This window comes from Mobula hypostoma, chromosome 19 (assembly GCF_963921235.1).
Source record: "Mobula hypostoma chromosome 19, sMobHyp1.1, whole genome shotgun sequence".
Classification (NCBI taxonomy): Eukaryota; Metazoa; Chordata; class Chondrichthyes; order Myliobatiformes; family Myliobatidae; genus Mobula; species Mobula hypostoma.
Genome location: NC_086115.1, coordinates 22,084,262 through 22,099,751, shown reverse-complemented (window position 1 = coordinate 22,099,751; position 15,490 = coordinate 22,084,262). Strand labels below are relative to the sequence as shown.

At 41.8% G+C, this 15,490-nt stretch overlaps 1 protein-coding gene across 1 annotated transcript in view; it reads right to left on the bottom strand.

Annotated features, from left to right (window-relative positions):
- Window positions 1–15,490, bottom strand: part of LOC134358903 (catenin alpha-3-like) — a 703,413-nt gene that overhangs the window by 639,316 nt on the left and 48,607 nt on the right. The window contains exons 4-5 of the mRNA XM_063071546.1: window positions 13,325–13,491; window positions 13,126–13,245 (exon numbers count right to left, since the gene is read on the bottom strand). Coding sequence (XP_062927616.1) covers window positions 13,126–13,245; window positions 13,325–13,491 — 287 coding nt within the window. The remainder of the gene's footprint in view (window positions 1–13,125; window positions 13,246–13,324; window positions 13,492–15,490) is intronic.

Here is a 15,490-nt window from a genome sequence, read left to right as displayed (position 1 = left end):
AATTGTGCACGGTCCCCTACTTGACAGATAACAGATATCAATCACTGGAGAGGCCGCGCGCGCTGCCCAAGCAACTCAGCTGATCACAGTGATATACAGCTGAGTACAGTGATATAACTTCTGGTGACTGCTAACTTTTCCCTCTTCACATTGTTCACATTTTTTATATTAGTTCATCCCTATAAGGCGACCAGCTTTAATTGCCAATCCTTAGCTGCCTTTGGGAAGTTGTTGGTGGGTTCTTGTCCAATTACTTCAGTTTACATGAAGATATTCACACTTTGCTATTTAGTGAATTCTTTCAGTTATGGAAGCACTGGACTCCAGACCAACATACAAAGAACACTGGACAACAATTTTTTTTTCAAAACTGTTGCTTCCTCAGAATATTTTTGTTTATGATAAACCACTTGAAGCTGAACACAAATATAATTTCAGACTACTTTTACCATGTAGGAATGTGGAGAAACAAGAAATTAACTTTTACTGAATATAATGTGTTTAATTTCAATAGTTCAGCTAAGCTAAAAGTGTTTTGTTGATGATTTTCATTAGTATTCAGTGTCTGAGGTTTCTTGCTTAGGCGTCCAACAATAATCAGCCAGCATTGATGGATTCCATTTGCCCTGATACTGTTTCTCCTTGACCTTAATGCCCTGGTGAAACTTTTCATCAAGCTCATCACTGACAGCACCAAGATTTGCAGGGAAGAAGTTTAAATGGGAATGCAGAAAATGAATCTTTTGTGATGTGTTGCAGTTCATGGTTTTACGTGCTTGAAGCATGTTGTCAACCAGCTGCACGTAGTTTGGTGCTTTGTAGGTGCCATAAAAATTTGCAATGCCTTGAATGCCTTCCATGCAATTTTCTCCAGTCCCACTGGAAGCTCTTCGAATTGCCTGTCATTGTTGACCTGTTTGATTTGTGGACCAACAAAAACACCTTCCTTAATCTTGGCATCAGTCATCCTGACTTGAATTATGAATTGAAATAACAAATAGAGGCAATTTCAAATAAAATGGTGTGTGATAGGGACATCTCATGGTGATTTTCATGATCAGCAGCCCAAAATCCTTAAGATACATCTGAAAGCATTCAGGAAGCAAAGTGTTTTTTGTCCAGCGCAATCATCCCTCAGATATTTGAGCAAGAGCAACCTGCTTGCCAGAAGTTCAGTTCAAGCTATACACATATCAAGACCATTCCTGCTCATTGCAATTCCTTAGTACAAATAGACTGCAGAGCCAATAGTCAGAATGGAACTTCATTAAGCTCAGCTCCATAGTATCCAAATCTAACAGTGTTTTGTTGGAATAACAATAATTTATATTTTTATAACAATTTTCATGGGTTTAGGTCGATGTACTAAATTTCTCCAACTGCTCTGATTGGATCGACTGATGCTTGGTTACTTGAATAGGCTCAGCCTCACACACTTTCAAGCACTGAGAACTTGGGACAGAAACTGAGGCCTCATTGATTTCAATGAGACTTAAACTGGGAGGAAAAAGCAAAGGCAAGTTTTTTTAAATTTTGTTTTAGCTTAATTTAGATTTAAAATTACCTTTAATTGAACATACAAATGCACTTAAATAATTCTAGTCCGCCGCATCTGATCTCAGGATGAGGCTTTTCATTCTAGGACGAGGGAGATGTCTTCTTTTTTTAAAAAAAGGGGCTTCCCTTCCTCCACTATCAACTCTGCTCTTAAACGCATCTACCCCATTTCACATACATCTGCTTTCACTCCATCTTCCCGCCACCCCACTAGGAATAGGGTTCCCCTGGTCCTCAGCTACCACCCCACCAGCCTCCGGGTCCAACATATTATTCTCCGTAACTTCCGCCATCTCCAACGGGATCCCACCACTAAGCACATCTTTCCCTCCCCCCCTCTCTCTGCATTCCGCAGGGATCGCTCCCTACGCAACTCCCTTGTCCATTCGTCCCCCCCATCCCTCCCCACTGATCTCCCTCCTGGCACTTATCCATGTAAGCGGAACAAGTGCTACACATGCCCTTACACTTCCTCCCTTACCACCATTCAGGGCCCCAAACAGTCCTTCCAGGTGAGGCAACACTTCACCTGTGAGTCGGCTGGGGTGATATACTGTGTCCGGTGCTCCCGATGTGGCCTTTTATATATTGGCGAGACCCGACGCAGACTGGGAGACTGCTTTGCTGAACACCTACGCTCTGTCCGCCAGAGAAAGCAGGATCTCCCAGTGGCCACACATTTTAATTCCACATCCCATTCCCATTCTGACATGTCTATCCACGGCCTTCTCTACTGTAAAGATGAAGCCACACTCAGGTTGGAGGAACAACACCTTATATTCCGTCTGGGTAGCCTCCAACCTGATGGCATGAACATCGACTTCTCTAACTTCCGCTAATGCCCCACCTCCCCCTCGTACCCCATCTGTTACTTATTTTTATACACACATTCTTTCTCTCACTCTCCTTTTTCTCCCTCTGTCCCTCTGAATATGCCCCTTGCCCATCCTCTGGTTCCTCCCCCCCCATCTATCTTCCCGGACCTCCTGTCCCATGATCCTCTTGTATCCCTTTTGCCTATCACCTGTCCAGCTCTCGGCTCTATCCCTCCCCCTCCTGTCTTCTCCTATCGTTTTGGATCTCCCCCTCCCCCTCCAACTTTCAAATCCCTTACTCACTCTTCCTTCAGTTAGTCCTGACGAAGCGTCTCGGCCTGAAACGTCGACTGTGCCTCTTCCTAGAGATGCTGCCTGGCCTGCTGCATTCACCAGCAACTTTGATGTGTGTTGCTTGAATTTCCAGCATCTGCAGAATTCCTGTTGTTTGCACTTAAATAATATATTTTTTTAACGTTCTTGTTGTAAGTATTAACTTCAATTTGCTTTTGGATCCCCTCTTACCCCTTCTCACCTGCCCATCAACTCCCCCTAGTGCCCTTCCTCTTTCCCTTTCTCCCATAGTCAACTCACTTCTTTTATCAGATTCCTTCTTCTTCTACCTTTTATCTCTTCTATCGCCTCCCAGATTCTTACTTCATTCCCCCCTCCCCACCCACCCACCTTCTTATTCTGTCATCTTCCCTCTTCCTGTCCAGTCCTGATGGAGGGTCTCGGCCTGAAATATTGACTGTGTATTCCTCTCCATAGATGCTGCCTGGCCTGCCGTGTTTCTCCAACATTTATGTTTGCTAATAGCTTAAATGTTTGAATGACAGCTATCAAAACCTGCCAAAGATATTTGAGAGCTAGTGTAGCCTGGTCATCATTTTGGGCCATCCATTGGACTAGCAGGTGTAAAGGACCAGTGAGATCAGCCTCCGACATCCGGCCATGTGGATGTGCAAGGACTACTGGAGGTAAATCTGGATACTGTCAAGCCTGATCAGGCAGCCACCTCTCTGTCTCCACCCAGCTAACAGGAGTCACCTGCACTCATTTCCAACTCATCGCCTGCAGCCTATTTAAACCCAGCTCTCATCCACAGTCCTTGTTCACCCATCAAACCAGCCAGCCTCAACCAGTTGCTCCTAGCCTTCAGTTACCTTGTTATTTTGCAGTTTGTTATTAAAGTGAACATTCATCTCTGCTGCTCTGTGTTCGGGTCAAACTTCCTTTATGTTTCCTGACAGATAGCATCCCCAGTCCAGCACAGTGCAGTCCATTAAAACACTAATGTACCATGTTGCAATTCTGAAGATAAAGGAACGAGTTCCGGAGATTGTAGGCTACTCTGTCATAGCTTAGTGCTGAAGTCCAGAAAAAAGAATTCTCAACAATTATGTCTTCATACCTTAGTATACAGAACAGGAGGTACTGTAGATAGTTAACAACACCAGCACCCTACACTTTCAAGTAACACACACAAAATCTGGAGGAACTCAGCAGTATTGATATAAAAGAGAAAACAATCAACATCTCAAGCTGAGACCCTTCATCAGGACTGAAACATTTTGTAAAATGAAGAAAAAGTTTCACGTTAGTATGAATGGACAAAGTCAAAAGTCAGAGTCAAAGTAAATTTATTATCAAAGTACATATATGTCATCATATACTACCTTGAGATTCATTTCCTTACAAACATTGAGAGGAAAATGAAGTACAATACAATATACTGTACATATGAAAAACTAAGGCAGACTAACATACAATGTGAAAAATAAGACAAGTTGTGCAGATAAAATAAATAATACTGAGAACATGAGTTGTAGAGTCTGTGAAAGTGAGTCTGTAGGTTGAAGAATTAGTTCAGAGTTGTGGTGAGTGGAGTTAACCACGCTGATTCAGGAGCCTGATGGCTGTAGGGTAATAACTGTTCCTGAAACTGGTGGTGTGGAACCTATAGTTCCTGTACCTCCTGCCCAATGGGAGTAGCGAGATTTTAGATTCCTTAAATAGTTGGTTGCTAACAGTTTATTGTAAGTAACAGCTTTAATCTTCTCTGATCTTAAATGTCATTTGTTCACATGTTGTGAACATTCCCATCAAAAAATTTGATCTGTGCATTCTCTGGTGTCTAGCACCCAACCGAAGTTTCTGGTGACTCGAAAAGCCTAATGTTAAAATTAAAAATAAACACTAGAATTTTGGTGAAATGCTGTAGGGGAATATTATTGAAAGAAACTACTGACAATGAACTTTTAAGATGAGGGAATTATCCAACTATAATCTCTAAAACCTGGCAACATATCGCAAAAATTACTTTGGTGAGATACCTGCATGTGCCATTTGGTTCAGTCTCACTTTCTTGCCTGTTTTTCACATTATTGCTTTTTCTGAGATACTCAAACCACCCTGTCTGGCACCAACAATCATTCCAAGGTCAAAGTCACTTAGATCGCATTTCTTCTCCATTCTGATGTTTGGTCTGAGCAACAACTGAACCTCTTGACCATGTCAGCATGCTTTTATGTATTGAGTTGCTGCCGCACGATCGGCTGATTAGATATTTGCATTAATGAGGTGTACAGATGTACCTAATAAAGTAGCCCCTAAGTGTAGGTTTAGAGTTGGTTCATTTAACCCTTTCATCCTCCTATTATTCATTGAGATCATGGCTAATCTGTGACATAACCCCCTACAGGGTCAGAGCATCGCAAAATCAAGGCATTGACACAGGCCTTTCTGCCCAACTAATCCAGGCCAATCAAGATTCCCATTTAAACTCTGGTGAACTGGTGAGGTCTAAGGTAGTCCCATTCGCTTGCATGTGACCCCTATCCCACTAAACCTTTCCAATCCATGTGCCTATCCAAGTGCCTTTAAAATGTTGTTAATGTACCTAGTTTAACCATTTCCTCTGGCAGGACATTCCACATAGGACCAACCTCTGGATAAAAAGGTTCCCCTCAGGTTCTATTAAATTTCTCACCCTCACACTAAACCTATGCCCTCTAGACCTGGTGCGCATTCACCTTATCTATTTCCCTTATGATTTTACACAGCTCTTTAAGATCACCCCTCATTCTACTATATTCCAATGAAAAAGGTCCTAACTTGCTCAACATCTTTCCATAACTTGAGTCCTAGCAACATCTTCATAAATCTACCCTTCACTCTTCCCAGTTTCAAGGTATCTTTCCTGTAACGGAGCTACCTGTAACAAGGATAGTGCTGAACTCAAGTGCAGAGTAAGGTCTAGAATTAGCTCACACTGAGGCTTGAAATAAACAAGACGGCACAAACTAAATCCAAAGGCAAAAATCGCAAACAGTAGCACTAGAAATGGAACTCCTACAATTAAGCTCTGATTGCTCAGCATGAGGCCTTTAAGTACCGACTTACCTTGACGGAACGTGCAGGCAATAACTGGCAGACTTAGTCTTAAAGGGATAGCAACAGCTAACCACACTCTGGGGAAATGGAGTGTCGAACCTTGGGTGCCTGTCACTGTTCGGTCAGGACCATGAGAGATACCAAAACGTTCTAAATGTGGCCTTACCACTGGCACGTACATCTGACACGTAACATCTCAACTTCTATAATCATGCCCTGACTGGTGAAGTCCAACATGCCAAAAGCTTTCTTAACCACCCTGCCTATCTATGGCACCATTTCCTAGGTCTCACTATCCAGGGTCCTACTGTTCACTGTAGAAGTCCTACCCTCAAATGTTTTCCCAAAATGCAACAACTTGTGCTTATCCATATTAAGCTGAAGTTGCCATTTCTCAGCTGATCAAGATCCCATTGCAGTTCTCAACCCTTTCACCACCTATGTTTCTGCCATCTGCAGACTTGCACATTCTTATCCAAATCATTGCTATAGATGACAAACAGCAATAGGCCTAGTACCAGCCCCTGGGGAACATATTAATCAGGGGCCTCCAGTCTTAGAAAAAGAAGCCATCCACCATCACCCTCTGCTTCCTAACCAGATAGCCAACTTTTTTCCTCAGTGATTTTTGATACTTTCAATTGCTGACCTCAAAGTGTAGGAGAAAACTGAAAGATCACTTGGAGTTGGTGCTCAAAATACCGGGTGATTTATTAAAAACAGGGGCACAGCAGAAGAGCAGCTAAAGTGGATCTACCTGAGCATGAATTTGGTACGGCTTTTGTTTATTTTATTTTATTCAGAGATACAACACTGAACAGTCCCTTCCAGCCCAACAAGCCAGACCATTCAACAATCCATTGACTTGGAGGGCAACTTCCAATGATGGCGCTCCCATGCTTTTTCTGTCCCTGTACAGTCCTCCAGCAGATAGACATTGTGGGCTTGTAAGATGCTGTCTGAGGACCTTTGGTGATTTGCTGCACTGCGTTCTGTTGATGGTACACTCTGCTTCAGTGGCAGAGTGAGTGAATGGTTGTAGATAGAGTGCCTATCAAACATGGCTATATCCTGTATGGTGCTGAACTCCCTGAGTGTAGTTGGAGTTTCCTTCATCTGGCTTCACCCACTACTACAGCAACACCATTCCTCTGCAGAACAAACATTTTCTCATTTCACCTAACACTCACATCTCCAACTTTTGGATTTTAATCCTTCCATCTATCGTTATGGTGCAGTTGGTGAATGCAGAGCCCTGTACCATAACAAGAACCTTCAGCAGGACTTCCAAAAGGTCTCAGCCAAAACATCAACTGTACTCTTTTCCATAGATGTTGCCTGGCCTGCTGAATTCTTCCAACATTTTGTGAATGTTGCTTGTGTAACGCGCTGTAAGGATTTACTGCAAACGTATTGGCTTCTCCGTAATGTTTCACTGCTGAGGTAATGGTTTCCCTGTAGCAGCAATGTTTGAGTTATGACTGAAGACAACAGGACTATGGTATGCATGTTAGCCAATCAGAAGATTGTGAATCTGGAAGGAGATTTTTTGCGGTCTTTTGCTGGGGAGAGATGAGGAGAGAGGACGCGAATGGAGAGATTTGGTAGACCACCAGACGAGGTGGACTTGGATCGAGGGTCCAAAGGGCAGCGACGATCAGAGGAGGTCGATAGTGGACGATCAACTTATCAGTGAGCTCCAACTTTGCACAACAGACTGTTTAATAAGATTGGGCCCTTTTTTTTTGCACTTCTTTACTAACTACATATTCAAAGTAAGAATTATAAAGCTTAATCGTTTAATCACATATTGTGTACTGTTTGTTATTTCGGGGTACTGAGTTGTAACAGGGGACACATCACACAACATCCACCCAAACCAGATTTCTCAAGCTTGGCCGGGCCGGGGGTTATCACCCCCTATATTAAGCCACTAGACAAAGTGAAAGTTACACTTGCACTTACCCTATCTATGCCGCTCAGAAATTTATATACCCCCATCAGATCTTCCCTCATTCTCCTACACTCCAGGGAATAAAGTCCTAACTTATTCAGCCTTTCCCTATAACTCAGGTCCTCAAGTCCTGGATCTGCATCTGCAGGACTTTTGAATTTCATTGATTCACTGCTGCCCTGCTGGGGAAACAATTTGCTAGCCTATGTCTCTTATGCGACCCAAGACCAGCAGCAACATGTTTGATACATCCTGAGTAATTCCCCAGAAAGCGTCAGGGTGCTGGAGCAGGGATCCAGTACTGTGCTCACAGTGATATTAATTGAGTAACAGATCCTGAGGTGCAGACAAAGACGACGTCAAAGTTCAGGCAGAGATCAAAACATCCAGAGAAAACCAAAATCCAGAATCGGGAAACAGGCAGAGTCGATATTCAGACGGACAGAGTTCCAATACAAATGCTGGAAAGGCTCAGGAAAATTCACTGGCACAATCTGGCAACAGACAGGTGAAAACACGGGACTGAAATACACTGAGCAATAAACAGAGAGGCAGATGATAGGTGGAGCACAATGAGACACAGGTGCAGCAATACAGATAATAATGAGAAACAGGTGAGAGACGGAGTACTCAGTAATACAGGGACTGGAGTAGAGCAGGAGCAGGGACAGGAGCACATGGCAAAACAAAACCACAGACTGACAGCTAGGGGAAAACACACAAAAAGACAGAGTTCAACTGGAGGTACTGACAGCAAGCTACTCACTTTTACTCTAAAGCTACATTTAATGTTATAGCCAGAAAAGGAATACAACAGTCTAACCATCTGGCATTGAGTCAGATACTAAATTAAAACACAGAGAGGCACTTCTAGCATAGTGGGCCTGGCATACCGAAGATCAAAGCCCCAAGGTCAATTGGAAGTCCAAATCGAAGACCAAAGTTCAACCAGAGGTCCAGCTCGAATTTCAAAGTTTGATCAGAAATCCAGATTGAACCGTGAAGGTCAATCAGAGGTCCAAATCAATGTCCCAATGACAGTGACAAACGGGAGATTAGATGTATATTGCACTACAATGAATATCACTGCTGACTATCCAGATTCCTCCATGTTAAAACACACAAAGGTCACATCATGACCTACCTCCATGTTAGTGATTGAGTTTAAATTCCAGCGGTGTACAAAACAAGCAGAGTGGATGCTGTCCTTGCAAGAGACAGGGTGGGAGGGGTGTAGTCTAGGTAGCTATGGAAGTGGTAAATATTAGTGAATAGTTTGTTCCCTGAGATGGAGGCAGAGAGTTCAAGAAAGGGGAGAGACATATCAGAAATGGACAAAGTAAATTTTAGGACAGGGTGGAAGTTATTTACAAATAAAACATTGCTATCTGACTGGATTTCATATGTCGAAATATTTAGTCTTTCAACAGTCCATACATGGACATTCCAGTTAGAAACAATGGACTGCAAAGTAAATTGAATAGTAATATTGACTAGAATACAAATATTATGCTTATGAAACCTATCCATTAATCACTTATTACTTGCATTTGTATGAATTATTAAACAGAGAGGAACAATTCATTATCCTTTGTAACACAGTGGAATCCAAGTATGAAATGCAGCTAATCTTAGTGGAAATTTGGAATGGATTATAAATGTATCACCATAACCCTGACAGTGCAGCTTCACCAGTGTTAATGCTAAAATTATGGACAAGCCGAAGATATTTAAGGTGAAAAAGGAGCATGTATGACAGGAGTAAGCCTTTGTCACTTTGAATCTACTCTGCCATTCAATAAGAATAAGGCTGACACGATTTCAGTTTCCACAAGCTTTCATTTCTTTTGGTATCCAATTACCAATCAATCTCAGACTTACCAAATTTCAACAGATCAGTGACTGAACCAGCTGGTTGACTTTCACCTATCAACCCTGTTTTCTGCTTTTAACTGGCTGACTACGGCTGATGGAAAATTGCAATAAAATTGTTAGACCATTAGCAAAGGAAATTTCTCCTTATCTTATTTTTATTGTATATGTTTCAATAAAATTATCTTCCATTTTTCTAGATATTAGGTAATATACTGTACTCCAAGTCTATCCAACCTTTCTTCAAAGGTCAGTCATCTCATTGCAAGAAACACTTGAGAATCTTTGCCACAATCACTAAACTAAGTAAAGCTTTCTTTTATAATTGCTGAGCGTGCAGGATGTAGTCACACCAAAGCCCTTAGAGCAGAAATCCTCTTTGCACATATTCCTTTGTCATTAAATTGTGATTACAATATTTTGTCAGTTTCTTAGCCCCCTTAATGCCACCACTACTAACCTTAATTTCCTTAAGTTCTTCATCTCTGAATGATTTACTGTGTCCTTTCTAGGCACTCAGGTAGTTGTCAGTGTAATGACCTGGGTAAGATTTCTACTGCTATGCGGTGAGGTATTTTAGTTTAGCAGTTTTCTGTAGAAGCAGTTTGTGCTGTCAGTAAGAGTGTTTTGGCTTCAGCTGAAGATAAGAAGCCATGTTGTCCAACTTAAGAATGTGGTGTCAGCCAGTCAGGGTTGTCTTGATACGTGTTGTAACTCTCTGCCCGGTAGAACATCGAAAAGTTATAGGCGGGAGCAGATTTCTGAAAGGTAGTCTGGTTTGGGGGGAGATGCAGAGTAGGAAACAGGGAAGATGCTGCAGAATGCCATTGGAAGGACAGTCCCCGTTGTGAGAAGCGCTTTGTGCAGATGAATGACTCCTAGGAGGAAGCACCAATACTCCTGCGAGAGTCAATTTGTTCAAAATGGTTTTGAGGGAAATTTGGACTGTGGTGGATGCCTTCATGCAGACCGTGGGTCCAGTGTGTGAGTAAAACAATAACCCCGACTACTTCAGAAATGAGCTCCAATGTTTATGTGCACAGTTTAACTGGTTTAACTGTAATGGGCCCTTCCAATTTTCTTTTCTTTTTTTTTTGGTTTGTTAAAGTTGAAAATTTGGTAAATGTATTTCTTTTGTAATATTATGCTGGTGAACCATCTGTTAATTTTCTGACAAATGATAACTTTGCATGGAGCAGTAATTACGCGGCATTCACTAGAACCAATGTTCCTCCCTGGAACATCCCAACTTTCCTGTATGGTTGAACCCCAAGTCATACCAACACCAGAGGTATATTGCTTAACAAAGGTGGCCTTCTCACTGCTAAGTCACATGGCTGTTCGCAGAGTTAGCTAGTGAGCTAAGTTTGTATACGAGCCCGATGAAGGGGTTCCACCAGCTAAGATACTCCCAACATTTTTAATGAAAATTCATAACTTGACATTCCTCCACATAAAAAAAGAACCAACACACTTTTCCACTTACTTAGCCTATCCACATAACCCTTGAGTCAGCATCTCATTTTACTTTCTAACCTATGTTTGTATCAAGTGGATTTGGATGTATTACACATGATCACCACATCCTAGTTACTGTTCTCAAGCACTATTCCTTGTACACTCTAAAACTCTTACCTTACAACACTCTTCTGTTTTCTACCCTTTAACCAGTCCTCTGTACTTATTCAGATTTTATTCCTAACCTCTTCAGTCTTAATTTTGTGTGGAAGTATCATTTTTGATACATAATTGGCACTGACAGATCCAATTACAGTTACATTAGCTAGTTTCCATTAATCACTAAGGTTGTTACAACCACAAAATCTCTTAATAGATTTGTTACATGATTTTCCTTTCATAAATGCTTTATTAAACCAACTCAATCAGATAATAATGTTTGTGCCTAATCTTATGACTATCAGGGTTACATTTGCCTCTTGCTAATCCATAGTGAGCATTCTAAAATCTAGGCAATTTCAAAGTTCAAAACCAATGCATCTACTATTTCTGCCAACAACTCTAAAATCCTGATGCATAAACTCTCAGGGTAATTATCAGAATCTTAATCCCCTTCATTTCTGCAGTTCCAATACATTACAAATAGTTCTAACTTTTAATTTTCATTAACTTTATATTTAACCTTAACAATTTTGGTTGAAGGAAAAATCTTTGAAGGATGGTTTCACACTTCCTTAAATAGCCTCATTAGAATTTTTCATGCTCATCTAAGAGTTTTTACATCTCATCTAGGAGATACCAGATGAAAAGCAGTTCAGCAGATAATGAGAAGCATGCAACAAAGTTGTCCATACGCTCTGGGAACATGTGGAAATTATGCTTGAAGCCAGATAAAGGAAGCAACCTTTACTATGTGACAACAATCCTTGAATAATCCACTACAAGGTGGCTGTAATTTTTATCAGTCCTCTCTAAGTGCACCCACTGCTGGATCTGCTGACCATAATTTGGCCAACCATTGAACCTTTCCTGGGTGACCACTTGAATTTCCTGGGAAGGAAGTCCACCAAGAGGAAGCCCAGAGAATGATGTGTGATTGAGGTCATTCTCTCATGAACATTTTCCTCACCTTTTGAAGGTTATCACAACCTCTCTTGATTATCAGTGGCAACCCTCCCATCTCCCACAACCAGCTTGCCATTTCCAGCATTTGTGTGCTTGGCGTAGGGATTTCTGCAAACACGTATATCAAGTGGCTGAACTTGCCAACCTTTTGAAACCAACAGTCATCATCCACAGTCTGTCCAGGTATTTCAAAGGTTCGAAGGTCCAATTAATGTCAGAGAAATGTATACAATATACATCCTGAGATGCTTTTTCTTCGCAAACATCCACAAAAACAGAGAAGTGCCTCAAAGAATGAATGACAACTAAACGTGAGAACCCCAAAGTCCCCCCCAGCTCCCCCCTCCCACGCGTAAGCGGCAGCAAGGCAATGATACCCCCTCTCCCCAGGCAAAAAGAAAGTGCACCCGCTACTGAGTACAAGCATGAGCTAGGTCATAGGAAAGACACAGACCTTGCAGTTACCCCAAAGACTATCGCATTTCATCCGGCATTCGACAAACGACAAGTTCTCTCAGGGAGAGGGAGGTGTTCCCCCCTTTTCACATTTTCTTAAGTCCATAAAGCATAAGAACAGAATTAGGCCATTCAGTCCATCAAGTCTGTTCTGCCATTCCATCATGGCTGATTTATTATCCCTCTCAATCACTCCTGCCTTCTCCCTGTAACTTTGACATCCTTACTAATCAAGAACCTCTGCCTTAAATAAAGCCATTGACTTGGCCTCCACAGCCACATATGGCAATGAATTCCACAGATTCAGCACCGTCTGGCTAAAGAAATTCCTCTTCTCCGCTCTAAAGGGACATCCTTCTATTTTGAGGCTGTGCCCTTTGGTCCTAGACTCCCCTACCATAGGAAACATCCTTTCCACATCCACTCTATCTAGGCCTTTCAGATCTTATGAGATCATTGAATTATAAAACGAGTAAAATAAACATTTCTTACCTGTTGGCGTTTCTGAGTCAGGAGGTCTAATTGGGCTAAATCCTGCCCAAACTTGCTGTAGGCTCTGTTCAGCTCATCCTCATTTGTCACATTTGACAACAGCACAAATGATTTCTGGACCTGTCAAAAATGCGCCCGCTGAGTTAAATCTGGACATTTGGAGAAGTGAAAGTGTTTGGGATTCTTATGGTTTACTTACAGCCATGAGGTGCTGCAAGAGATACATGACATCAAGGACATCCGCCAGAATCAGGAGTCGGGTCACTGCAGCAAGGAGCCCCCGAGCAGCACCAACCACTCCTTCTCGCTTTGCTAAGACGCATGGGTCATCTGTGAATTCTTTCGCTGTAACCTGCATTGCTTCACCTAGGAAAGTCAGATACAATAGATCATTAACCAACTCTGCAACCACATTTATAACAGACAATTCCCAGACAATTTAATCAGTGTTTAGATTTGTTGTTTCATATGGCAGGTGCTTTTCTCTGCACACTTCTAATTGCTTTTTGTCAAGCCCCTCCTCCAGCAAGTGGCGTATTTTGAAAGGTTGGCTTGGGTCATGATGAAGCGTGGCCCAGGAGGGGTAGGCATGTGTCTGTCCATTCAGGAGACAGGGTTGGATCAGTCCTTGGTCCAGCATCTTGACCACAACATGGTTCCAACATGGGTGGCCCTGAGCTGGCATCGCCTGTGGAGTCTTTGAAGCACAGAACATCAGCATGGGTGATCCAGGTCGTGGAGGAATCAGTGTTTAGATAGCCAGGCCAAGTAAATCAGGCATCATAAATCCCAGCTTGTTGAAATAAATGCTTTGATTTGGCTTCTATGGTACAAGCAAATAAATTACTTTAATCCAGTCCATGAGGGCATGAAAATTAGGAGACACTGTATGGTAATGTAGAACATCTTCAGTAAGTACCATTAAGGACTGGGGAGAAGAGTCAAATGTAATGCAATGATAATAAGACTATAAACACATATTTCATATGCATACATAGCGCAATCAATTTTTGAAGGAATGATTACGTTGCCGTAACTGGAAGATTTTTTTAAAAATTGAGTTTGTGCATGCTTGTTATCTGTCAATTCTGTTTCACTCTATTGACCATCAGTAATGTTGAATTCATTCTCAGCTTGTTGCTTCGCCATCATCTGCCCATCTAGCGGATATTAAGCCATTAGTCAGCCACACTGTTCCAGTAAGTTATTTCTTCAGTCTGAGAACACGAGAGCCAATGTGGGAACTCGTAAACTCCAGTGAAGTGCAATGTTGATGACTGAGGCTGGAACCACGACACAGAGCAAACAGAACACCACAAAGAAACAGGAAGCAGTTGAGAGAAACGGTGGTGGAGGAGAGATAAGGAAGAAAGAGAGAGGAGAGGTGAGTGAGACATAGTACAAGGTACACGAGGAATGCAAGAGGAGGAGAAGACAGGTGAATAGGAGGGGAGCAATAGGACTAAAGGGGGAGAAGGGTGACGGGAGAGAATGAACAGGGAGGAGTGAAACAGAATGAGGAGATGTGACAACAGAGTTGAAGAAAACGAGGAGAGTAAAGAGGAAAATTAGAAGAGGAAGGGAGATACAAGAGAGGATAAGATAAATTTATTTTGGGCTAAATTTCACTTTTTGCTTGTCCCCATAATCCTTGATTGCACTATTTTCAGAAAATGTAAGCATGAGCTGATGCCTTGTTGAAAAAAAACAAGGTAATTGACAGGGCTGGTGATCTATTACTACAGAGGATTTAGTACAGGGCTCAGTAAATAATCACATAATTAGCAGATGCAAGTATCACAGTATAATGGTAAGTATTGTTTTCCAGTTGAAGCAGAGTTTTTTTTATTAATCCATGTGTGCAAATCTTCAAACCTATGAAGTGAGCAGTGGAGTTGTGAAGATTTACACCCAACTTGAACCAAGGTGGGCTTCCTTTCACTCCTCTGTGTACAAAAGGGCCCTCTGAAGGAGAACCTTCAATATACAAATTTGCAGTTATCGATGCATTATTCAAGTTGATTCTTTTTGATTTTTACAGTATTTAGACAAATGGTAACAAAATCAGAATTATCACTTTCAGAAAGGCTAAATTGTCTATCAAATTAATGTTAGTCTGCATACAAGGTGTGTACATGAACAAATATGAAACTTAAGGTGCTGATGCTGCCTACCAAAAGTGTTTTTTAAAGTTCTTCACAGCTGCCATTCTTCTGTTCTACATTGGCTGAAGGTAGAAGAGAGGATACAGAATTTCCTCCCGCTTTGAAGGGCTTTTGATCAAAGGGATTCTCCAGCAGGTCTGAAGTTAAAGTCAACTATCCACTCCAAACAAATAATCCAATGCTCTTAACTCATAGAAGTC